This window comes from Neolamprologus multifasciatus, chromosome 22 (genome assembly GCF_963576455.1).
Source record: "Neolamprologus multifasciatus chromosome 22, fNeoMul1.2, whole genome shotgun sequence".
Lineage (NCBI taxonomy): Eukaryota > Metazoa > Chordata > Actinopteri > Cichliformes > Cichlidae > Neolamprologus > Neolamprologus multifasciatus.
Window position 1 is genome coordinate 20,160,189 of NC_140459.1, and position 26,975 is coordinate 20,187,163.

General features: G+C 41.9%; 1 protein-coding gene across 4 annotated transcripts; it reads left to right on the plus strand.

Moving 5' to 3' along the window:
- On the plus strand, positions 1–26,975 carry snx13 (sorting nexin 13). Of its 4 annotated transcripts, XR_014871950.1 has the most exons (26): positions 186–521; positions 10,572–10,684; positions 10,806–10,908; positions 11,041–11,130; positions 14,069–14,190; positions 14,335–14,453; positions 14,598–14,702; positions 14,795–14,883; positions 15,113–15,196; positions 15,310–15,448; positions 15,594–15,682; positions 15,823–15,922; positions 17,862–18,055; positions 18,253–18,357; positions 18,451–18,621; positions 18,711–18,780; positions 19,242–19,420; positions 19,750–19,857; positions 19,954–20,064; positions 21,421–21,582; positions 21,683–21,754; positions 22,033–22,178; positions 22,292–22,360; positions 22,443–22,555; positions 24,378–25,662; positions 25,693–26,975. XR_014871950.1 is itself a non-coding variant. In XM_085148687.1 (25 exons), the coding sequence occupies exons 1-25, from the start codon at positions 168–170 to the stop codon at positions 24,611–24,613; spliced, it is 2,901 nt and encodes a 966-aa protein (XP_085004813.1). In that variant the 5' UTR covers positions 1–167; the 3' UTR covers positions 24,614–26,975. The 4 variants fall into 4 exon arrangements, 3 of the variants coding, with proteins under 3 accessions (XP_085004813.1, XP_085004812.1, XP_085004814.1); XM_085148687.1 differs by lacking the exon at positions 186–521 and adding an exon at positions 1–179 and having other exon boundaries at positions 24,378–26,975; XM_085148686.1 differs by having other exon boundaries at positions 24,378–26,975.

Here is a 26,975-nt window from a genome sequence, read left to right on the forward strand (position 1 = left end):
CAGAAACGGGGCACCCACGACGTAAACCTTGCAAACATGGCGACGCTCCGAAGACAGTACGGAGATTGGAAATACGACCGATTTTAACCAAGAAAATCACCTCCTCTTCGCATGTTACAATGTGGTGGGGTTAGCCAGAGCCGCCGCAACTTACAGCCTTTTAGACGATGTTTGCAGAGGTAAGTTATCTCCCGTGAAAAAGTCTCGCGTGTGTTGGTACAGTAGTTTGTGGCTGACATAGCTAGTTAGCTTGGAGCAGCTAGCGCCTAGCCCCGCAGGTAAACACGGGAGCCGGGAGAGAGGACTGTTCGCTGCCGCTGTGTTTTCACAAAGCATGTCAGCTATAAGTGGCAGTCAGCGCGGGATTACACCGTTAACGCTAAGTTAATACGACGGGCTTAGGATATGCGCACTGTCAACACTGCGCTGGAATTAGCTCGACACAGGCAGTGTCGGTAGTCTGCGTTTATATTATGAATGAAGATACTCACAAGCGAATTTCTACATTACAGCGAACACAGGTGAGCTGGGCGTTATATTGGCTGACGGCTAGAGAGACTAACTAGGGAAAGTTACATTTTTGTATCGGCGCAGTTGCAGTCCACTGTTGATCAATCAGCATTGGATGCAAACATTTATGTCGATAATAAACGTGTTACGCTGTTACACCTAGATACAGACAGTCTGAATGGTGTGGGAAATAAATTTTCAGGCATTAATGACTGATGTTAAGTTGAAATGTAGTGGATAAGCTTGTCAGTCATACAGGCTTCTTCCCTCCTTTCATACACATCTAAACGGCCTAACCCAGGCTTGTCTTGAAATATTAATAAAGGCCATTGTTGTTGATCAGTGGTTGCAGAGATTTTTTTTTCTTTACATCTCACGGGATGCCCCCCAGTTTAGCGACCTGAAAGTACAGCTAACAGAGCAGACTGCCCACCTCATCTGAGCTGCAGGTGAGGTGGGCAGTCACGTGTTACACTTAGTTGGCTTAGTTGCTATTTGGAAATGTTAGTCTCTGGTAACCTTAGTAAGAAATCAATGAAAGATATCGCTTTGTTTTATGTAGTCCTTTGTAGTTTAGTTGCTTCTGTGAGTGAGTGGCCTGTCTGCACAACTTGATCAATTCACCTTTGTATATTGAGTTTGATGGGAGTGCATGTGTGCTCGTCCACAGTCACACAGCGTTATCTCTGTGCTTTTTAGCACTTGCTAAACCTCGTTAAGCTCCCTTAATCAAAGCTTGGTAGATATTAAGTCCAGCATGCTGTCACATCAGGCCTGCTAGTGTACCTCCTCTTCCTTCTACGTGCTGTACAAGTTGTTGCCCTGCCAAAGAGGCTCACAGCTCTCATGAATTAAGCTCTGTTCAGACCTGTCTTTTCATCCAGATATATGTACAGTGTGTCTAGGTCATGTCGAGACAAGACGCAGCTCACATGATTCATCAGATTTGGAGTTGTTAACAGTCATGATTACTGCAGCGCCTCGATAAGGCTTAAGTTCCGTTCCCACCGCATGCTCCTTGGTTGTGTGTTACAGTTTCAGTTCTAGTTGGGTTACTGCCAACCTGATGATCGCTACTAGCTGAATACATAATGAGTATAAATACCCAGTTATTGCCTTCCTGGGGCTGCTTCTCACTGGAAGGTGAAAAGTAGCAGCTGGGGACACTGTTTGTGACAGAGGAGGGGTGTGGCTCACTTTACCCTCCCCAGGGTAATAACAGTATCAAACCACAGCTCAGGGGAACTAGACAAAACAAGCTGGACCATTTGATCATTCAGTTTTCAGGGTCATTAGTATGCTGTTATTAATTTGTAATAAAGTTCAAATCCTGGAGAAAAGTGAACTACAACATTTCTTGTCCTCTCTGGAAATTAACATCATTACTACTTCTGCCTTTTTGATCCTAAGGTTAATATAGCAGCTCTTTGCATTTCAGTGGTCCTGGTGGATTAGGCCAGCACAATCAGTCAGACCCATTTACTTTCTCTCTCTCTCAGGCATGATCTCCCACAGGAGAGCTTTAATGGGCTGAGTTAACCTTTCACCTAATGACTACACTGCCCAGGGTTTGCAGCTAAGCACCTGAGGACTTACATTGATCACAAAAATAGAAATATCTACCCTTGAGTAGTTCTTCATGCGTGTGTGTGCACGTCCATGGTGGAAAGTTAGGGAAAAAATATTCTCAGACACACTGATAAGAGGCTACGTGTGAATATCTGAATGTGCCTGGAGTCAAGGGCATCCAGAGCGTTCTTCAAAACACACTGCCTCTGTGTGTTTCACTCCTTTTAAATTCTAGATTGTCTTCTACTTTGTAAGTAAATTTGTAAGAAATATTAAAACACAAATATTAAATTGGTTATAATTAAAGTTTAGAAAATAAAAATATGTCTTTGTTTGAAGCCTAGTAAAGTCCACAATTATATTGTTGTATTTGATCCTTGGCCAGCATATTCACACAGGTAATGATTTTTATCCCTGAGCATCCTTTCAGGATGATGAAGCAGGTTTTGACAGATGTTTTTAAACATGTCTTCTGAAATTCTCTTTGAAGCCATGCTGTAACATCCAGCCACTTTTTAACTATTTGAAATGCACGAGAGCGGTACTTCAGTGCCCATCTGCATCTGTGATCTCGCCCAGTGCCTTTAATACTGTCACTTTTGTGTTAATGAGTGTCTGTTTAGTGTGTATTGCATAAGGAATTGCCTAGATATTCAGATGTGAGGATCCCTGATGGGCTTGGGTGTTAATCACTGGAACAGATGGTTCATGTTTTAAGCCCTGTGTAAGCTGTAATGACTCACGAGTGTCAGTTATCATCTCTTCTATAGAGCCAAGCCTCCACAGTCTCATCACACAGTCCTACTGATAGCGTGCACATTCACTGCTGCTTACTAGCACCACTGACGTCGAACATATACTTGCATTTCCCTTTTGAACTACATTCAGGCTCTTTCTCAGGAGTCACAGAATTTTAAAGGGTGTAATTGATCAGACTGTATATGCTTCAGTACATCTAAAAACACTCTTTCTCATAAGTGTACTTATTACTTACCTTTTGTGTTTTTAATTTATTAAAAAACATGTTTAAGATGATTAATAAAATTATTTGCCTAACTAACTGCTGGATGCTGCAGTAAGCACAGCATAGCTTGTGGTTTTCTCTGGTGAGTACAGAGTCACTGTTGTCACTGTACTCTGTACACAGTGACATATGTACAGAGTACATATGTCACTGTTTTGGTCCTATTTTAGTATAGACAAAGCACAACACATTACACTCTGCACCAGCTGGAAGGAAAACACAAATATATATTATACATATCTAGGAGCTGAAATGCAAATGAAATGCTTCTAGCTGGTTTCAGCCACGTCTGATGTTGGTTCCGTGTTGACAGGCTGCTGTAGTTTCGTGAAGCCACTTGATAGGGAGGCACCTTCACCAAATACAAAGTCAGTGGAAAGTTGGTTGCCCCTCCACTGTGGGCTAAATTTAGTTGCACTCTGCCTTTATTCAGGTGTTTGTCACAAGCATTAGCTTTGCTAACTTTGGACCCGGATCTTATTTAGCGGAAATCTTTAACAAAATCCATAAGTTACTACTACACCATCACACTGTTAGCGTGTGTGATGGTAATGTATTATAATTGTTCTTTACTACCATCAGGCTGAGCATGTAGTTTATGGTAGTAAATATTAGGGGTGCAACGATACTCGTATCGATATCGAACCGTTCGATACAGTGCTTTCGGTTCGGTACGCATATGTATCGAACGATACAACATTTTTAATTTATTTTATCAACTTTCCTTCTGACGATGCTGTCTGTGTTGAGCGCTCAGTGGATCTGCGCTCGACAGTGCAGCCTAGGCGGCGTAGTCGAACACAGATTCACTGAGCGCAGGGCAAGCTAGCGAGACAGAAGCTAGGCTAGTTGCAACATGGCAAATTGAACCTCCCCCACCCTCATTCAGATCTGGCGTTTGGAACTATTTTGGTTTTCATGTGATGTATGACCCTGAAGGTAAGCGAGTCATGGACAAAAGTAAAACAGTATGTTGGATGTGCCAGCAATGCTCAATTGGTGGGAACTAGTGTGTTAGCGCAGTTAGCTCGTTAATGTGTTGACGTCTTCCAGCCCCACTCATGAGGTGATCCGCGGTAGCTCGTTAATGGAGATTTGCCGTGTTGTGACGTTAATGTCATTTCAGATTAACGCTGACAGCACTAGTGGGAACACAACCAATATGACTGCACATTTACTCGGACATCATCCTAGTGCAAAGACAAGTGGAAGCAGACAAAAACAAGCAGGCATGCTACAAACGTTACCCGAGTCATTTAGACAGCCGTTAGCACATGATTCTCCTTATGGGGACCTGATATGTTTAATATGCTGCTGAGAATATAGCCCAGAAGAAGCGTATAGTATAGCTTTTATTTTGGAAAGAGACATTTCTCCATAATAAACTCTCTTTTCCAAAGATGAGTGATTCCTCAATCAGATACAGGGCTCGCAAAATCGCTAGCCCGACGTCCTGGGGCTTTTTTCCAGTCGGGCTACCAAAATCTATCTCTGCCCTGCCCGTCGGCCTATCGTAGGAAGGAAAAATATATGTCAATGCTTTTGCATTCTTTCGGAAATGTATCTGGGTAATTATGTCATTGGCATCGGCCACTGTCAATATGTGACATACTGAAATCGCGTTTGAATTTGCGCTTGTTTTTTGCTTTCACTTTGCAATCGCGTGAACTGTGTATAGAGAGCGACAGTACTGATTGGTGAGTGATGATAATTTGCGCACCAATTCCTCTGACATCGTCTTATCAATCGTTAGCTTACTATGCAAACATGACAAGTGAAATCTCCTGCAGCTTAAACATGTGAGAGGTTGATCGCGCAGAGAATCGCTGAGCGTTATGTTAGTGCGTGTGTAAAAGCAGCAGGATATATATTTTAGTTCTGCTGAGCCAAATAAGACAGGTCAGGGTGAAGAAGTGACAGCCAAAGAAAAGCTTACCACAAAACGGAAACGTTATGACAAATCAGACTATAAGGCAAAAAGAAAGAGCAGCTTTATGGTTTCATGGACAAAAGAATTTTTGTGGCTGCAATATGACGAGCTAAATAACCAGGGCTGCACATAAGTGGTCCGCAGGTGCGCATTCGCTGTCAAAATAAAAACCCGCACAAGATAAGAAGTTGCAACGCGTGTTTGCGTACTTAAGATTTTCTGGAGGAGGACAGACAGAGCTCTTAAAGATGTCGAAGAAGCTCCTTTAAGCAATTACTGTGATGTTCCTCCACCTCCAAAGAAATGTCAGAAGGAGTCCGAACCACAAAAGAAGCGCGTATTCTCGGAAAAGTGGTTGCAGGAGGTGAGCTGGCTTCAAACAAATGATGAACGCACAGAGATGTGGTGCAGAATGTGCCGTGAAAATTTAATAAATGACAAATTAATAAAAAGGCATGAACATTTTTTTTGTATCGAAAAAATATCGAACCGTGACACCAAAGTATCGAACCGAACCGAACCGTGAATTTTGTGTATCGTTGCACCCCTAGTAAATATGACTTTGTTGGTTTGGTAAAAAAGTTTTCGAACACTCCTGAAAATGTACCTGCTTGGTTCCCTGTGATGCAAGTGTGGGAGGAAATTGAACAACAGTTCAGACTGTTTCTTTGTTTGCACGGCGGTTTAATTTGGATCTCCTTTAAATGATAAAAGGATTCTGGCTGATATGTTATAGTTCTCTTGGTTGTGTTAGATATCAGGACACGTGGATCTGTTTTAGATGGTCACATTTTGTGGCAACCTTTCTGAAAAGCATTCCTCTGTGTTGCTACACTCCTAGTTAAATTGTAATAATGGTTCTCTCTACTGGCCAGCCCTATTTCTCCTCCCAACCCTGCAATCAGTGACTTTGTTCTTGCCCTTTATGACTCAAGGAAGAGGGTTAGTCTAGCCAGTTTGAACACGTTCTGCAGCCTGGACTTCAGTTTATTCATATAAGTTTGAGACATTTTATTATAGTCAATGTTCGCAGTAGTTGATTTCTTTACATCCATATAGATCAAAATTGTGCTTTTTATAGTAGAGGCAAGAAATTGAGGAAAAGGTTGGAAATTGTCCTTCCAGTGTTTGTGTAGTCAGTTAAGGTGTTTCAACAATAAGAAAAACTGCAATGTCTTATGCAACTGAGATAGTGAAATTATGTCACCCTTTGTACAAGACAGGGTGAAATATAGGGTGGAGAACTGCATGTACCCAACAGGGTTTTTACACTGTATATAAATGTCCTCTAATACTTCCTGCCTCTCCCATAACCACATTTGTAAACAAAGTGACAGGCAGGTATGCAGCATTTATTCCAAGGCACTCTCAAAGATCCTGCTGTTCTGTTAATGTGACCCATATGTCTTGGCCTGCACATTGTCAGTGCCTGTCTAGTTGACTCTGATGAGTAAGCAACATCAGGGTCAGAAGGTCCTCAGTGACAGCCATCAGCCTCAGGTTTTAATTTATCCTATTTACTGTGAAACTAGCCTCAGCTGATGTGGTGAGGAGGGACGTCACAAGTTCACCTCAAGTCAGATTTACTTATGTAACACTATTCGTGCGCATATGCGGTCCAAAGTGCTTCAGAGTAAGACTTTAAAAATGCTTTGCTTTAAGATCTGAACGAGTACTAGTGAAGTTATTGTTTCAAATTGCCCGTTATCAGCTTTTTCCATCCTGATCCAACTGAGAGGCTGTGTTTGTTCTAGTTTTATTTGCTCCAGTTCTGGACCAGGACAAACAATTATGGCCAGTTTTAATAAAGACGTTCATGCTGACACGGTCAAGTCAGCAAGCACACCCATCTGAACAATAGCAACCAGTATTAGACTACTTAAATTCAGAATCTATAAATTCAGAGATATTGTATGAAGTAAGTGGGCAGTGCATACTAAAATTTACATATTTCACATTTTTTTAACATGAAAAACATTCATAAACATATTGGGCTCTGTAGTAGATAAAAAAGAGAGTTCTACATTGTACTCCTCACTGAGCATTCCTGCGTGTAGGAACTTTGTTTTGAATGAAAAGAAGCTTCACAGTTGTCTTTAAACCTATCATGACCCAGATGTTAGGATACCTATCCCTTTCTTCTTCTTCTTCTTCAGGCCTGTCCCTGTGGGGACACCACAGCAGATAATCTGCTTCCATCTCACCCTATCGTCAGGATCCTTTTTAGTCACACCCAACCTTTGCATGTCCTTCTTTAATGCATGCAGGAATCTTCTTCTTTTCCTCCTGCCTGGCAGCTCTGTATAAAATTTTAGCATGTTCAACTCTGCCACCTGCAGTTCGGTCTCCTGTCATTTTTTCCCAGTGCAGCCATCTCCAAGCCGTACATCATAGCAGGTTTCACTGTTATTTATACATGTGACTGAAACCAGTCTATGGTCAGTTTGCTTCATAGTCCAATTGTCCTGTTGTCCGCTGTGGCATCGCTGATGTCATAAAATTCACTGGCTCTTTCCTTTTTAATTTATTAATTTAATTAATTTATTCACTTTTAATTAGAGTTCTGCCATATAAACAAAAATGTCAGGCTGAAGTTTGAAATATCCTCCTGTTTCCTCTAGTGACCTCGTAAGTACACCGTGCAATAATGTGTGTGCACGTACCTGTGTGCTCTGAGGCTGCATGTGCGACATCAAACTATAGCGAGACAGATTAAATTTATTATGAATGATATTGAGTAATGCATCAGTGGGGAAAAAATACCTCTCTATTGCCTATAGCTCTGACCATTGTTGGTCCTTAACGTCATAATCTGTCAATGCATCACAGCAGCTCCTCCACAGTAGCTTGAAGCTTGATTTATAGTCTTGAACTCCTCCATCGAGCCAATATTGCAGTGGGCAATGTGCTGGTGTTTGTGTATTCTTCTGCTATCACAAATGTCACAAACGTAATGAATATTGTGCAGTTTGTTTTGTTGTTGTCGTTGTTTTAAAACTGAAATGCATAAAACCGGTGACACCAGTGTTAATTAAGTTAATAAACAGATTGGTGCCTCAAGGTCTTCATGGGCGGTGGCTGTAGCTCAGGTGGTAGAGCAGGTCTTCTGCTAATCGGAAGGTTGGTGTTCATGCAGCCTGCATTTGTTTGCATGGCACAGTATGCTTGGGCAAGATACTAACCCCAAGTTGCTCTCCAATGTGTCTGTCAGAGAATGAATGAAAGCACTTACATAGAAAGAGCATAGAAAAAAGTGATTGTGTGAATTGGTAAATGAGTCAATTAGTCAAGTGCTATGATGAGTAGAATAGTGTAATATAAGAACCAGTCCATTTACCGTAGATATAGCATATTTTTACTCCTAAATTATAATGGTAACAAAATGTGTGTAACTGGATATTATTGAAAGACCTAACATAGCTTTCATATGTGTACTTTTCACATCAGGCTACAGTGTAGAGTGTACATTTAAGCCAGTACTGTAAATTGAGGTTCATTAATTCAAACATGTTCACTCCTCTTTTATCATCATTTATCTAGATCACCGACTCTGTTCATAGTTGTTATGGCGTAGTCAAGTGGCGGACGATTTCCACTTGGGTGGTCTCAGAATCTCGTCTCTGCTTTTCGTAAATGATGTGATTCTGTTGGCTTTATCAAGTGGTGGCCTCCAGCTCGCGCTGGAGCAGTTTACAGCTGAGTGAAGCACCGGGAATGAGAATCGGCACCTCCAAGTCTGAGGCCCTGGGGCAGACCTAGAACACGCTGGAGAGATTATGTCTCTCGGGTGGCCCCCGAGCACTTTGGTGTTCCCCCAGATAAACTGAAGGTCTAGGCTTCTGTGCTTGGACTGCTGCCCCCAGAACCAGGCCTTGGATGAACTGAAGAAGATGGATGTTTGGATAGCTAAGTTATCCTTTAGCGTTAAGCAAGAAAACTGTGCATTTGCATGTCTGTGGAGCCACAGATCACTCTTCATTATTCTTTTCATTTGTCCATATGCCTTAATAGTATTTGGCACTAATTAGTAGGGCTGTGTGATATGACCAAAACTCATATCCCGATATAAGACATCTATCGTCCGATAACAATATAAATCACAAAGATTTATTCACAGAGATTCACAGATTTTTTGTAAATTCTGTGAATCTTGGGCAGCTCGACTTGCGTGAAGTGTTTCCAGCTGGGTGTCGTGTATCTGGAGTCGAGTGTTTTAACCGATGCATTAAAGGATGCATTTTTAGACATAAGTTGTAACGGCCGCCGTTTTCTTTGTGAGTATTTATTACACAGCGTAAAAGCCTGTTCTAAGGTTTATTTTTCTGCACCTGACGGCTCTTTTTTGCTTCTCATCCGTAAATACTCTGCATACTCTTTCACGTGATTCAGTTTATTTTGAAAAGTCTCATCAAGATCTTGAGCTTTATTGTGAAAGGTTTATGTGGAACATAAACAAGCGGACACGCGATGGGTTTACCGTCGTTGTTGCTAACGACAACGCATAAAAACAGTCGCTTGTCTGTCCGTAGTGTGTTTATATGAAATATAAGCGAAAGAGAGAACTGTAAGAAATTAATATAGTCAGTGACCATCAAAACGATGAAAAATATTGCCGTAAACAGTTTATTTTGCGACACCACGAAACAAACGATAGCGTAAAATGAAACGATAGACGTTTTTATATCGTCATCCCATATATATCGTTATATCAAACAGCCCTACTAATTAGTCTAGCTCTGTATATATACACAGTAAACTGACTGGCCTCTGTTTAGTCTAATGTGTGTCATCCGACTGTAACAGTGAGAACAATGTCTCAGTGTCCAAAGGAAGCTCTGTGTGCTCCTCTCTGGCTCCGTCACAGGATTTGTTTATCTAAGGAACTCTAACATGAATGTAAGGCAGCCGAAGATCATCACCACTGATCATGATGCCTGTCAGTGACTCTGATGGCTTCACAGTGAGAACATTTTTGAAGGCTTCTTTTTTCCTTGAACATTTAAGGATCCTTGTATAAGCAGCTGTAACTCATAACGACACATTCACAGCTATTTTCTAAGGTGCCGCGGCCTGGTTTAATATGTGCAGCAGACCCCTCCTGAGGTTTCATACCTGCTATCATGACCTTAAGCATACACTTAGGGGACATAACTTATCAGTATAGCTTATGTTTTCGTTTGTTTTGTTTTTTAAAAAGCTTCTTCTGTACCTTTTAATATGATAAGGCTAAAAAAGGAGACACTCAAGTAACTATGGGCTAAAGTTGGAGCTGGAAAAGGGTCGAAACGAGCTCTGTTTCCTGTACAACAGGAACACCATAGGATGTGATTGTACAGGATTATACACACACACAGTTTCTGTCTGACACTCTTTTATGTAATGTCTTCCTGCGCAGACATCTCCCTCCCCTCTGCTCTGTGGAGGACCATTGATGGTCATTATATGTGTTTATAGAATATTATCATCAGTCTAGCTGAGTATGGGGTGAATTGAATTGTGTATTGAGTATGTGTTTTTTTTTTGTCTTGTGTGTTTCAGGCCAGTCTGTCCATCTGGGGATGGGGGGGTCTTGGAGTTGTGCTGTTCCTCGTCACTTTTGGACCCTTTGCCATATTCTACCTGGCCTTTTATATCTTCTGCTTCATTGGAGGGTGAGCAGTGAGACCTTTGGAGACAATCTAACCTCTTTAAGCTTCACAGTTAACCACAACACATCAGGAGCTTGGCTCATAGGTGTTTTGCTGATTTCTAAATTACACTTCTGTTTTGCAGGGGCTTTGCGGTCACTTTGCTTTATGGAAAGATTAACTCGGAGAAACACCTGGAAAAGTGCGAGCACTCGTACTTACCACCCACACAAATTGGTATACTGAAGGTAAAATACACGCACTTCGACCTCGCCTGCACAAACAGATGACCCGGCCTGCCAGATGTCACGGAGGTCACTAAAGTTTTCTCTGATTACTTTACTCCTGTCTCACTGTGGGTTATGTTTTGTCTCTTTCAGACGTTGGATGAGATGAAGTTGGAGATGAAGCCTATAAAAATTGACAGAAGACTCACAGGCTCTAGTTTCATAGATGAACCACTACAGCAGGTGTGTGTTTGTGTGCCTCTCTTTGTGATAGGTCTTGTGATTCCCTGTACATGTGTTTCATAGGTAGGGAAGCATAGATTACCAGTTTTATTGTATGGCATACAACACATGGCCAAAGCTCTGTGTCAATACTAATTGTATTCATTTCTTTATAAGCACACCTTGCCCCTTTCATCATGTCACTACCACAACAAGTGCATGTTTACATTTTATAAGATGATTAACTAATAATTTGCAAGAAATTGGTTGAGTTTTGATAAGTATTATTTTCTAAATTCAAAATTTTATATTACTTGTAATGCCTTGATAGCACTGCCTTTAAAGGAGCTGGGTCTAACTTCAGAAAATGACACTCATGATCATTAAAGCCTCTTTTCCACTAGCATCTACTCAACACTGCTGGACTTTGCTCTACTCAGTTTTGGTTATTTTCTATTAAATTTGAGTACCACCTCAATGTAGGTAGAGTTGTTACAGCAAGGTGACCCAAACATCCTGTAATGTCATTTGATGATTACACAAAAACAGAATACATGAAGAAGATGTTATACGTGCTGCTCGGTGTATGGCTTTTTGTCAGACTTCCTAAAATTAGAGAGCCAAGGAGGCGGCATGCATGTCCATGTCCATATTCCTCAGTGCCAGGTTTGCAAAAATGGCTGGTTTGATTCTTGTGAAGGAGTCATGAATCATGCAGTGACGCCACTCCATTCAGTCTGTTGATGTCACATTTTTGGCTCAGCTCATTACATTAATGTCTCCAGCCCTTTAAAAAAAGGGCCTCTTATTACCTGAGTGAGACTAAGTGTCAAAAATCATTATAAGGAATTACATACAAATGAGCCCAAAGGCAGTTACAGGAAACTGAAAGAATTGATGTAGAACACTTTTTTTTTACTTGTGTAACATTCAGACATTTACAATAAAATGTTTTAGCTAATGTGGGTTTAAGAGAGGTTTAATCACTGCCCACCCAGCTAAGAGTGGGCAGTGTACTTGTGATAATGGGACAGCAGCTACAGGGAGAAGCTTAGAGAAGGTCCCTGCCTGACAAATGCTAATACTCCAGACTTTTTGGATTCCGGCTCCTTTAAATCTCTGTCTGACCCATCAGCTCAGCTGGCCCAGGTCAGTGACTTAATGGCATCAAGCCAGAGAGAAGTACAGGCTGTCAAACACTGCATGACCCAATAACGTCTGCATTTCAGGTGTTTTCTTCTGTGAGCTGTGTGTCTTTCTTGTGATGTATTGTTTTGTCAGAGCAAAATTAATTTTTCCAACATGCCAAAAGCAGGAAAATGTGACATGATTCAATTATAAAATGACTTAATTAAATTATTTTGTGTACCAGTGTCGTGCTTTGTAATAGAAACCATGTTGGTGGTACATGCTTGCAGAGGCATTCTTCACATTAAGCAGAATGAAGCTCCTCCGGTGTTGTTAAATGTTTACTTTCTGCCACAGCTTGCAATGTTTTGTCTTTTTCCCCTGTCAGTTTTTATATAAAAATCCTTACATCTGTCACACAGCGACTTTTTCACAGTGAGATTCTTTTTATTGTTTTATTTGACAACTAGTCTGACATCATTGGAAACTCTGTACGATTACACCAAAGCTCTTTGTGTAATTTGTCCTTTGTAAACTGTGACATGTGAGACATGTGATGCAACAGTGTTTGTTGCATCATTGTTGCTTTTTTTGTTTGTTTGTTTGTTTTTTTTAAATTCATCTTGACACATTTGCAAGTTGATCGTCTAACTGATTGTTCCTATGCAAGCATTGCAGAATGGAAAGAACGACTTTGTGGCTTGTGCTTATTAGTCAGTTTTTCTTTCCATGCCGCTCTGTGGTTACCACACTTGCAGCAGAAAACTTTTTAGCACGTCCTCAGCAAAGCGGTGTGGCCGGCAGAGTTAAGTGCAGACACAACAGTTAGTGCCGGTCAGATGACGCTAACGGCTCTAGCGTGGCATCTCTCCTCTCCCCTCGCCCGTTCCTAGGAATTCTCATTTATCTTTTCAGTTCCATGTGAACCTTGAGATCTTGCACAGAGAAATGTAAAGTCGCACAATGCTGCATCTTGCGTCCTGAAATAAATGTGTGGTCACTACTTTCTGACACATTGTCTGGGCATTTTTTTCCCCTCTCGTATGTGCTCACATAAGCACTTTTTTCATTAGTCACAGCTCCCTCTCATCATATTCATATTGTAGCTTGAGCTGATGGGACTTCCATACCCTTTCATTTTAAAACCTGTAACTTTTTACGTGGTTTATACTTGGCATCCACGGCTCCAGTCAGAAACATTGCTGGTGTAGTTTTAGTTAGAAAAGTCCTGGTTTGTGTTTTATTGCAGAATTGGTGTCCTTTTTTTTGTAAATGATTTCGCAGACAATCGTGTCATCAAGGAATTTTAGTGTTTGATCTTATCGGTCAGGTTGAGGTTTGGACTTTCTCTGACTTTCTGTCCTGTTGCATGACCCAGTTTGATCCAGGCTTAAGTGGCTTAGTTGTTGGACAGATGACACCTTTAACCAGAATACTTGGGCATGCAGAGGAGTTCACGGTCGACTTAGTGGCTGAAAAACAAGCCAATATCATCACCCCTCCACCACTGTGCTGACACATGGTATGAAGTGTTTGTGCTGATTTGCTGTATTTGGTATTCAGCTTTGTTTACTTTTCCCCGCCGAGGCTTCTAGACTTCTGATTGGCCAACATTTCTACACGGTTAGGAATATATCGCCACCTGTTGCATTGGCATGTTCCTAGCAGCGTTTTCCTTCATTTCTGCGTTTACGTGTGGACGGGATTATTTTTTAAAACGAAAATGGAAAATCTGCCTTTTCAGTCTAGTCTCTAGTTCTCACTTCACTCAGTCTGAATTGTCTTTACAGAATTTTGCCTAACTCCTCACTTTTTCCTTATGTCTCTTTAGGTGATCCAGTTTGCACTGAGAGACTACATCCAATACTGGTACTACACCCTGAGTGAAGATGAGTCCTTCTTACTAGAGATCAGACAGACGCTGCAAAATGCCCTTGTCCAGTTCTCCACACGGTACCACACACACACACACACACACACACACACACACACACACACACACACACACACACACACACACATTCAAACACATTTTCTGTCTAATATATTTAGCAAAAAATCAAGCAATCTATATTTTGTGTATATTTGTATGCAAAGGTCCAAAGAGGTGGACTGGCAGCCTTACTTCACCACTCGCCTGGTGGACGACTTTGCCACACATTTACGTGTTTTCAGAAAAGCCCAGGATCGCCTCGGTGACAGAGAAGACAAACTAAGTACGTGCATACATCACACTCCCTGCAGTTATTAACGTGTTTGCAGTGTCTTGAGAGCTGATTATATTTTTTTTTTTTTATGAACCCAGAGTGATCATTTCTAAGAATAGTGACGACTGTAACTAAATAGTGATTTCTGAACAGGGGACATAACAGATGATCTGATGGAGTCTTTCTTTGAGGCTGAGGTGGAGATGGAAAGGAAGATTTGTCGAGATGTTGTGTGCACCTCACACAAAGATGAAGAAGGTAAACACGCCTCTGTTTCTGGCTTTACATTTCACAGTTATGAGGAACTTTTTTGTTCTAGCTTGTAACCCTGTTCTGCATGTGTGTGTCAGGGTTTCTTCGGGACTTGTGTGAATTGCTTCTGTACCTGTTACTACCTCCTGGAGACTTCCACAATAAGAATATGAGATACTTCCTAAGGGTGAGTGCATGAAAAAAAACTAGTGTGAGGTGCAAATAAGAGATAAAAAATGCATATGTATGCCATTAACCAGTGTTTGTGTATTCATCACAAAAAAGCCACATGCCAAATGCTACCATGTTGGTTGCCAGGCCGCCACGGCATCCCCCTGAATGTGCTGTGCAGTAACATGTTTGTAGTGTAAATTACAGCGAGCATGCCTGGAAATACACTGTGGTGTGTTTTTTAGGAGGTGCTAGCGCGTGGTGTGCTGCTTCCTTTGATCAACCAGCTGAGTGACCCAGACTACATCAACCAGTTTGTCATATGGATGGTGAGGTTTAACACCACCCCAAACTGTCCAAGAAACAGTTTAATTTAAGGGTTGGGAGACCAAATGTGATTTGGTGCTGGTGTTTGTAGCTGTATGTCCTGTTTTATGTGTAGATCCGGGATAACAGCTGTAACTATGAAGCCTTCATGAACATCCTGAAGTTAACAGATAAGCCTGCTGAGCTGGAGGCCGTTAGAGACAAGGTGCTGGAGGAGCTGCAGTTTCTCCGCTCCCTGGACACTGCTGGAGATGGTGGGCGCTTGCTTTTTTCTTTCCATTTGCATCAGACACACACTCAAAACTGATTGTTTTCATTCACTAACTACAGAATGTTAATTGAAACAGCACACTGCTTTCCTCTTCTGCCCTGATGGCTTTTTGTTTCTCTGTCCTTCAGACATTAACGTGATCAAGAACCAGATCAACAGTCTTCTGTTTGTGAAGAAGGTGTGTGAGACCAGGATCCAGAGACTGCAGTCTGGCAAGGTGAGAAACTGCAGGGGAGTAAACATGCATCGCACAGCCTTGTCTGCACAGCTGTCAGCTGGTTTTGCTCAAAGTCCGCGTTGGTTATGTTAATGTTTTGCTCTCTTCTTCTTTACTTATTCGGCTCCTGTGTTGTGTAGGAGGTTGATGCCTTTAAGCTGGCAGCCAACTTTGGAAAGCTATGTGTCATCCCGCTGGATCACATCCTCGTCCACAACATAGCCCTGCAGTTCTTCATGGGTAAGTGCATCAACACCTCACGTATCACATAGACGCCAAAGGTCACTGTAGTTATAACTCTGAACTTTTCTGTTAATCATATGTTTTTTAAAGCCCTAACACATGAATGTTAGGGCTTTAGTGTATGACTCCAGCCTCTGTTTTTTTTAGACATGCTCTTTTGCTGTCACTTATGTCGGTGTGAGAATCTTTAAAGGTTGGAGAATTCCCATTAGCCTAAACATAATGACAAAAACAATACAATACAATACAACTTTATTTATAGAGCACATTTAAAAACCAACGATGTACCAAAGTGCTTCACATAAAAGAAAATAAAACATAAATACTATAAGACCATAACAAAGTACCAAATGTGCTAACAGGTCAATGTCACTAACACACAAGAATAGCATAAAATGCATATCAAGTAAAAACATGTTAAAAGCACAAAGCCATAAAAGATATGTATAAAAGGGAAAATAGAGTAAGTGTAGGAATCAGATACAGGCATTAACGAGCAGGAAAGGCAAGGTTAAATAAAAAGGTTTTTAACCATGATTTAAATGATTGGATAGAATCAGATGCGCGGATGGCAATAGGAAGGTTATTCCACAAATTGGGTGCAGCCAAGGCAAATGCACGGTCACCTCTAGACTAGGGATGGGTACCGGTATCCGGTTCTGACATAAACGGTAGTAACCAGACTGAAAAGCAGCGCACATTTTGGTGCTTTATTTCGGTGCTTTATTTCGGTGCTTTATTTCGGTGCTTTTTTTTTCCTGAGATGTCATGCACTTTGGATTCTAGCCAATCGTTTTACCTTTCCAAGGATAGTAGGCGAGCCCAGGTGCGTACGTTCCTTTAGAGCAGAGCTACAGATTAAAAATGCCCAAAGCGAAGCGGTCAAAAGTCTGGCTGTACTTCACAGCAAAAGATGCAAACTCAGCAGCCTGCAACAAGTGCTTTAAGGTGCAAAGGAGGTAACACCTCGAATCTGATGAAACACCTGGCGACATATAGCGTTTTTTTAAAAGCCGAGAAATGTGCCGTATTTGATAGCTTGCTGCGAGACATCACACTTTTTTTTTCTTTTGTTTAAGCACTGCTTCCAGCCAAGAGTGATACCATATATGCCCTATAGCAGCAGAAAAGGTTAACATTGTTATCTTTTTACAAAAAAACAGCTGAACGTGAGAGGTTTTTGGACAAAGTTTGTGTTCTCCATTCTTTAAGCACCAGCACCGTTTCAAAAGTAGTGGTTTGGCACCGGTATCGGATAAAACCTAAATGATACCCATCCCTACTCTAGACTTCAGCTGAGATCTTGGCTGCACCAAGAAACAAAAACAAAAGAATGCTAATGTTTACGCTGGCTAAAATGTTTTAATTTGTGGCACAGCATAGGAAAAGTCAGATTGAAAATCCCAGCTGTGCACCAAAACAGCCAAGCAATGATGCATTTCTGAACAGTTGGACTCTCCAATATTTCCAATATCATAACTTCACCGTCTCCAAATATCTCTTAGAACTGTCTGACAATTGATCAGTGTCCGATCCATAAACTGTCAATAAATCACTCGCCTTTTTTGCCCCAAATGCTCAATCAGCAAACACTCAGCTGTGAGTAATCTAGAAATTTTGAAGGAAAGATGAAGTTAAAAAAAGTTAACATTTTTTGCTATAGCTTGGTTTTCAAATGCCGTGTAACATTTTTGTACTTAGATCAAAGCAAAACTCAAAACTGTAAACAAGTAGAAGTTTGATATCATAACTTGATCTTTAGGAACGAGGCTGCCAGAAACCAAAGGCTGCCAAAAATACTGAGTATAAAATTTACTGGCCGTGATTGCTGTGTATGTATGTGTAGCCAGAGTCTTAATCATAAGCAGACACCTGTGAGTACATCATATGCATCATATGATTTAGGAGACTAAATGCTGTCTGTCTGTTGACCCAGACTTCATGCAGGCAGCGGGGGCCCAGGCCGAGCTGTTCTTCTGGCTCACAGTGGAGGGATACAGGGTGACGGCGCAGCAGCAGCTGGAGGCCATGCAGAGCTGGCAGAAGGACGGCAAGAAGCAGCCTAGTGACACTAAAGGGCTGCTGAAGGCAGCTGCACTGGGTGTCTATGAACAATACCTCTCTGACAAGGTAGCTGAAAATGTCATGCATCCACAGTCTCCTCGGATATTTTAAGCCAGACTCATTTCAGCTATATTTTACACATTGTCTGAACTTCTCTTTTAGAAACAGGGACGTTTATTTATAGATAAATTTAAAGAGCTGTCTTTCATCTCTGTAGTTATAGATGTGAAAAGTTAACCTCTTTGTTCTGTCTGCTCTAACAGGCGTCCCCCAGGGTGCAGGTGGACGAGGCATCACTAACAAGGCTTGGGGAGAAGCTACGGAAAGACGACCCCACGCCAGAGATATTTGATGAAATCCAGAGAAAGGTACCCCCCCTCCCTTTCGGGTTTGTTTTTTTCCTGCTTACGCTGCATTTTTCCCCCAGTCTAACAAAAACTAATGCTTGTACTTTACAACAGGTGTATGACATGATGCTACGCGATGAGCGGTATTACCCGTCCTTCAAGCAGAGCCCTCTCTATGTCCGCATGCTTGCAGAGCTGGACATGTTGAAAGAGCCAAGCTACCGAGGGTCTGACGATGGTGATGGAGAGTCCTTTAATGGTTCTCCAACAGGAAGCATAAACCTAGTGAGTCCTTTTCATTTAATATTTATGGGTTATCTGTCTGTGCTGTTTATTATTACTAGTTTATGATGATTTGTTTCCTGTGATTTCAGTCTTTGGATGACTTGCCCAATTCCTGCCATGATGAATCTATGCACCTTCATGCCTTCATCTCTGACACAGGTACGCCAACCGAGTGGTTTAGTTTTATATTCTTCTAACATGTTGAATTGTGTGTGTGTGATTTTTCTTTTGGATATTGGGTATCTGTTACTTCCTTTTAGTCCTTCCCGGCATGTTTTCTATCAGCATTTCACCTCTAAGCTCGTTTCATCTGCATGTGCCTGTTGTTTCGTGCCACATTGTTCCAGTATTCTTTATTTCTATCACTCCATTACCTTCACTATTTTTCTGTTTTTCCCTTTCCCTCCTCCCTCCCTCCCTCACCTTTCCTGCCATTCTGTTACACTTTTCCTCTCTTTTATCCCATTCATACACACTTTTCCCCTCTGCTTGCTCTTTTACTGCCCTATATTACACCTGCAACACTTCCCTTTTGTCCACTTCCTGTCTTTCTGCTGCTCTTTTCAACCCATCCCCCATTTTCCAATTCACTATTTTGGATGTATTACCGGATCGGGTAGCTGATGCTTGTCTCTCCGGCTTCTGGGGTGCTGCAGGGGTGTGCAATGACCACGGTAAGACCTACGCACTGTACACCATCACTGTGGTTAGACGCAACCAAGATGGCAGTGAGGATGCCTGGAAGACCTACCGCCGCTACTCAGACTTCCATGACTTCCATATGAGAATCACTGAACAGGTGTGTGTGGGACTTAACTCTATTACACCACTTTTACGCGATTTAAAGCAAAAAACAAAGGCCCGTGGTGCCTGGTGGCTGACTGATGTGACCGTATCGCCATATTGACGGCACAAGAGAAAAAAATGTTGGAGGCAACTTTGTGAACCTAAACGTCAGACTCACTGGAATTACTTATAGATACACTGACCTCATTATTTCTATCATAGAAACTTTGGCCTGGCATCCAACATTGTTACAATAAATGTAAACGTGACAGAAAATAAGGGAAAGTCATCAGCTGCATTTTCTTCTTCTGAGTCTCAGTTTGTAATCTTGCTCTGCTTTAGTTTGAGAACCTGGCATCAATCCTCAAGCTGCCAGGAAAGAAGACCTTCAATAACATGGACAGAGACTTCTTGGAGAAGAGAAAAAAAGACCTCAATGCTTACCTACAGGTAATGTTGTTATGTGATAGTTTATATATGTTATTCTTTTTTTATTGTCATGCATTTTTCCTTCCATTAATAGTTCTTGGTGCACATTTGTTGCAGTTGCTGCTGAACCCAGAGATGGTGAAGGCCTGCCCAACTCTGATCCCTTACGTGTATGACTTCCTAGAGAACAAGGCCTATAGCAAGGGCAAAGGAGAGTTTGCACGGAAGGTATTTCCTTTTCTCAAATGCAAATACCTGTTTAACTGTTGTGCAGTTTGTTTTTTAATTACTACATATATAGGGATGGGTATCGTTTAGGTTTTATCCGATACCGGTGCCAAACCGGTACTTTTGAAACGGTGCCGGTGCTTAAACGGTGCTCAAACCGGTGCTTAAAGAATGGAAAACACAAAAGTGGTCCAAAAACCTCTCATGTTCAGCTGTTTTTTTGTAAAAAGATAACAATGTTAGCCTTTTCTGCAGCTATGGGGCATATATGGTATCATTCTTGGCTGGAAGCAGTGCTTAAACAATGGAAAAAAACACAAACTTTGTCCAAAAACCTCTCATGTTTAACTGTTTTCCACTTTTTCTTTGGTCATTTTAGCCTTTTTGGCCAGGGTGAAGGGAGTATCTGCCATCAAACAAGAAGACAGCTGCATGTAGCTATGATGGTGTTTGCTGTTCACCTTACATGCATTAATGTAATAACGTGGTTAGCCTACTCAACGTAAATTACACACGAACAACATTAAGCTACTCACGCAGAGAAGAACGGCTGCTGCTGCCATCATCATCCGTCATCATTTCTGCTACACTGGCAGGGCTAGGGGCCAGGACTCTCCTCTTCGGGTTTTTGGGGGATGTTGCTAATTCCGGGTCCGATAACAGGCAACCCACAAGCAGTAGATGTGCTCGGTGTGAGGTCTCGCAGCAAGCTATCAAATACGGCGCATTTCTCGGCTTTAAAAAAAAACACTATGCGTCGCCAGGTGTTTCATCAGATTTGAGGTGTTACCTTCTTTGACAGTATCACAGTATCAGCTTAAAGCACTTGTTGCAGCTGCTGAGTTTGCATCTTTTGCTGTGAAGTACAGCCAGACTTTTGACCGCTTCGCCTTGGGCATTTTAATCTGTAGCTCTGCTCTAAAAGAACGTACGTACCTGGACCCGCCTACTATTCTCGGAAACTTAAAATGATTGGCTAGAATCTAAAGTGTATCATTCCATACCAGTTGGTGGCGGTAATGCACCTTTCAGTTGTTTGCCAACCGCCAATACAAATGTAAGGAAGAAGAAAGTGTATCACAGCTCAGGAAAAAAAGCACCGAAATAAAGCACCGAAATGTGCGCTGCTTTTCGGTCTGGTTACTACCGTTTATGTCAGAACCGGTGCCATCATGGCACCGGATACCGGTACCCATCCCTATACATATATTATAGTAGATATTATATGTAGATATTGTGTTAGAATGTTTTAGTATGTTGGAGAATCATTCATTACTGATCAGCTGTTTATTCACCATGTGACTGGCATTTTGTCTATAAAGTACATTTTCTGCTTTTGTTTTATTCCCCCATCAGATAGACACATTTGTGAACCCTCTGCGGAGCTCCATGAGAAACGTGTCCAATGCAGTAAAAGCCTTCCCAGACAGTTTAGCAGAGGGAGTGAACAAAGTCTCCGATAACATGGGCCGCATGTCAGAAAAACTGGGTCAGGATATCAAACAATCCATACTGAAGGTAGAACCGTTTAATACTGCAAGTGTTTTGAGTTAACGTTGTGAAGCACGGGCTTCGCTTGATCCTCTGTAGTCGTTAATCTAACCTCTGATTTTTCCAGGTGCCTCCAATCCTCCCCAAGTCTGAAATCGACCCTGAGCACTGTCGAGTCTCTGCTCAGCTCGATGACAATGTGAGCAAAGTCCTTCCAAAGTTTTCTTGAAATGCCTCAGAGTACAAACATCGGCTCATCAGTTAAATGTGATGAGAAACTGCTTAAAAAGTTCCCACTAAAATGAGGATTTAAAAAACTTTTATCCTTCTGCCATTATCTTTGCTGTTAGGAATAACCCTGTAGATTTTAATTCAGCATTCCTTGCATTGACATGTCTCTGCAAAAGTCTCTGATGTGAGTCAGTGTGCTGCTGTTTTTCCATTCCTTTAACTGTGCTTTAAATTAACTGCTTCCAGGTGGATGATAATATCCCACTCCGGGTAATGCTGCTGCTGATGGACGAGGTGTTTGATCTCAAAGAGAAGAACCAGTGGCTGCGCAGGAATATTAAGAACCTTCTGCAGCAGCTCATCAGGGCCACATATGGGGACACAATCAACAGGTGAGTGTCACATTAAACCCGCAAAAAAGACTGACATACAGTTAAAGGTGGGAAAATGTTATCACTTATACAAATAGTAGTTTGAAATATTTAAAGTTTCCTTCTTTCTGTAGAAAAATCGTAGAACATGTGGACTACCTGACGTCACCAGAGCAGGTGGCAGATTACGTCAAGAGGTTCAGGTAACTCATCGCCTTTTGTTTTAAAGACCTCTGATTAGTCAGAGGAGTACTATATAACTTTTAGTGCTCCGCCTCCGAACAGGGATTCCTACTGGCCCAATGGTATTCTAGCTGAGACCCCGCCCCGCCGGGACAAGAACATCCGCATGAGGACACGAGTAGCTGCCAAAACCAGCCTTCTGGGAATCATGCCAGGTGAAAACACACACACACACACACACACACACACACAGACACTCACACTTTATAAAGCTAGCACCTCGCCATAAATGGAGAGAGCCACATCTACTCATTATCTTTGAAGCATTCATACTTAAAATGAAAAGCAGTTCTCAGTCCCTGCTCGTCCCACTGAATATGAAAGTAAAAGCTGTGAGGAGGGAGGAATCAGTGACGTCTTTCTGGGTGTCACCAACAGCTTTTTAATAAAGGGGTTTGTCAGTCTCATATTAGGAATCCGCTGCTCTTCTGTGTACTACCACTCCAAACTATGACAAACAATTTTGATGTAAGACGATATCTTGTATGTGTGAAGAAACGATTGAAGTACAGCACAATAGTATTCTAGTTTAGGAGTGTGAGAATCTGGATAAGTTAGTGATGACCACCCAGAGACTGACCTCTGTGTGATTTGTCACAGGCTGTATCCCAATTCAGGGTCTGCAGCCTTAACGGTCCACAAGGGCCGCGTACTCAAAGACCGCTAAGGCCGGAAGTGCGAGGCTTGTGAAATGGGACGGTCTAGCCTCCGTCGCGCTGCCCAGGTTGCCTAGCAACCATGATACTAACAGCTGGAAACGTTTCATACAGCTTTGTTTGACAGAAATGAAGGAGAAAATCTTTTGTTCATTTGTTTGTTTGTTTCTACATGAGCTTTGATCATTCTCTGTAAGATTAAGCTCAGCTATTGAACGGCGTATATTTTAAAGTAAAGGCTTTAAAACCAAGTTAGTACAAACGTCACTAATGTCACATAACTTTGCCGACATGTGGCCAACAGTAATGTTTTAATGTTCTTCGTTATTAAACATTTGCACATAAATAAGTGACATAATATTCAGTACTTAAAGTTTACTCTTCTTGCGCCCCTCATCCACCTTTTTTTTTTTTTTTTTTTTTGGCAAAATTATCCACCCCACCGCCGCGCTATGCATTCTAGGATATGTTAGGCCACGAAGGCTACACCACCACATCCTTAAAATTCAGGGAAAGGAAGGACGCATTTGAGGGCCGCATTTCGAGCAGCCTTCGAATTGGGACAGCCTTTGTCGCGTCGCTGTGACGTAATCGGCCTTAAAATGCACCCTTTAAGGCGGCAGACCCTGAATTGGGATACAGCCTAAGTCTGCTTTTAAGAAATGACTGAAATGAACTCATTACCCCCCTCTTGTGTCCAGGCGGTATAAATGCTGTTTAACCATCATTTGTTCAATAAGCTAATTATGAGGCAGAGAAAAGCATATTGGAAAACTGAAAGGGTGACATCAAACTAGACGATTTGCCAGTTACACACTTTCCTTGATGGTTTGCACCTCTGATAAAGCACACAGCTAGAAATATAGTTTTACACAGAAAATACAAGAATTGAGAGGCTGTATTATCAGGTATCTATGTGAAGGTAGCCAAGCCCTAATGAGGTGCAGTGAGGACATCTGTATGACTCATGCTCGCTTTTCTTTAGTGCCATCTCCTTACTTTGTTTCTGCCGTCAGACTAAAAATTCCAGTAATATTATTGCAACCCAAAGGAAAGGTGGAATTCTTTGCAGTGCTGTAAACTCATACAAAAAAATCAATTTCATTCAGTTTTAATTATTAAGCACCAAATAACTGTCGCCTTAAAAGTAAAGATGCTAAAGCGTTAGAGAGAACAATAAAAAACAACAGAAAACTCCCCCTGAGCAAGCATTTGGTGACAGTGGGAAGGAAAGACACAGTTTTAACAGGAAGGAAACTCTGACAGAACCAAACTTGTTCACACTGCTGATATCTACGTCTCCCTCCCCCTTCTTCCTCAGATGAGCTAAAGCACATCATCGGAGCCGATACCACGAGGAAGGGCATCCTCCGCGTCTTTGACATGTTTCAGTACCAACCCATGAACCGTCGCCTAGTCTACGTTTTCCTGGAGGGCTTCCTGGAGACCATGTTCCCTCAGTACAAATTCCCCGAGCTCTTTGTCAAGCTGCACTCCCGTTCGCCACGCATCCATAGATACAACCAGAAACTGAAATCCACCTCCCTCAAGAGGTGACAAGAGAGGACAGAGGCAGCAGGACAAGGGCCGATAAGATACACAGACTTGAGAGCTGAGGGTGTGAGTGGCAGTGGTGGGGATTGATATGACTGTTGTTGAGGGGTGTGTGTGTGTGTGTGAGAGAGAGAGAATTCTGCCCTTCCTCTTCCCTCACACATTGCTGAAGGTGAAATCACTCCATTTTATCTGGCTGATTATTTCTGTCAAGACAGAAACGAAGGATGTGTAACACTTGGACACACGCGCAAACACAAATCTCATAATTTGCACCAAGACTGAACTTGGCTGTGTTTTCTTTTTAGTTCCCCTGCTCCATTTGAGACTTTTTTTTGTTGTTGTTGTGTTGAGCGTCATTCTGGGCCAGCTGATGCTGCTTTTTCATGGTCCAGAGAGGGCAACCACAGATATCGTTGTTTTTAAACTGCAGGACTCAATAGCATTAGACCCACACCTTGCCTTACCTTCCTGCTTCTATCTGTTGGCCAGTGCGGTCCTCCTCCACGTCAGCGAAGTGGCTGCACAGCTGTAATCAAACCCACCCTCATGCTGTAGACATCTAAGCTGCAAAAATCACTTGCAAACTGTGTTTTCGCAACCAAAAAACGTCGATTGCACTGGGTTTAAGAGCCGCTGTTTTTAAAATGTGACAGATATCTCTTTTTTTTTTCTCTCCTCAGCCTCAGTGCTTGTCTTGACTTTCTTCCACCCTTGCTCTCTCTCTCTCTCAAGTCTTAGATCACCTGTACTTCCCTCGATCATCCAATCAAAGAACCCTTTTTAATGCTACTCTCATATCCTGCAGCAACCAAAGCTCATGCTGTTCGTATGTGTGTGTACTGTTCTGACATTGGGGAAACATTACTGTGTTTCATATCACGTAAAGAAAAAGAATGCAACGTTGACCTTTAATGACCTTTAAGGTGAGGCTGTGACGACACACTGAGGTGTGTTATTGTCAGGAACTATTCAAGAATGTACTCTCTGGTCTGTTCTGTATCTGGCTTGAGCAGAAGTCTGTGTGTGTGCGTGTGCGTGCGTGTGCGTGTGTGTGTGTGTGTGTGTGTGTGTGTGGTTAGCACAAAGATGCAACCCTCTTCTGTCAGAAACTGTGCCAGTGTGAGCTAGGGGAACCAGCCTTAAGTCTATATACAGTGTACACTGATCAAGAGATGCACGCTAGAGGTAACTCTCCTTCACATGACTGAACATAACAAGGAAATCAGGACAGAGATATGGAGATGTGTCCCTAACCACCTTTGGTCAGAGGAAAAACGACTTGGATTTGGTGCAATATTTTTTTTGTTTTCTTTAAGGCATGTGCATTTTTGAATCATTGTATTACTGAAAATTGTTTTAATAGTAGAAAAAGCGAGAGCTCTTTTCCCAGAGATGTCCTCTTACCCCAGACAACTTAACATTCCGTTGTTATAAAAGTACAATGTTTAATTTTACAGACTTGTTTTATAAGTCTGATTTTTCTTTTTTAGTTTTTGTTTTTTTTCTTTTCGGTGTGCAGGGGGTTATTTTCCCATTCATCCCCAGCTGACTCTTGCAGAAATAATCAGAGATGATTATTAGACTGTGGTGGGGGGACAGCTACTTCAGAGGTGGCCTTGAACAACTGCTCTTTCTTTCATGCATTGAAGCCTGTGAAGTGTGAAAAGAGGTTTGTTATTATGAACTGACCGCTGAAAAGACACTCCCACCCCCCACTCACCCCCCTTCGACACCCAAAAATTGGGTGAGACAGGTTCACAGAAGAGCTGTGTCTTGTGACCACTAGAATCACTACTAATAAGCACTTACTGTAGCAAGTGTGGGAGTCCCACTCCCCCATTGACTAAACGGCGCCCCATTCTGCTGCAGTCATTGGACGGAAACTTCCTCGTCTGCTGTGATTTGCTTGCACCGAGCTGCCCCGATGGACTCTGATTGGCTGAGCAGGATAACATGGCTTGGACTGGACTGGAGCCTCTCTTAGTGGGAGGTGAATAATGTGTCCCTTATGATGGCGAAGGCGGTATCACCTTTAACTTTCTGCACACCTCTCCATACAGGAAGGCTCATGTTTTTTTTAACCCCAGTATATATGAATATGATAATGAAAATTGTGCATATCTGTGTACAGTATGTGTTAATAGTGTGCCTAAATGTACTGTCAACTCTATTTTCATATTTTTCTTTAACCTAAAAAAAAAAGAAAAGAAAACATCAGAATGTCATGATCATTTTAAGCGACTGAAAAATGACTTTAGGGTGTTTTGGTTTATTTTGGCATCATGCTTATCAAAATTTTCCTTGTGAGCATTGTGCTCAGAACAGTACAACACTAATAAAAAGGTAATTCAGACTAACTGAA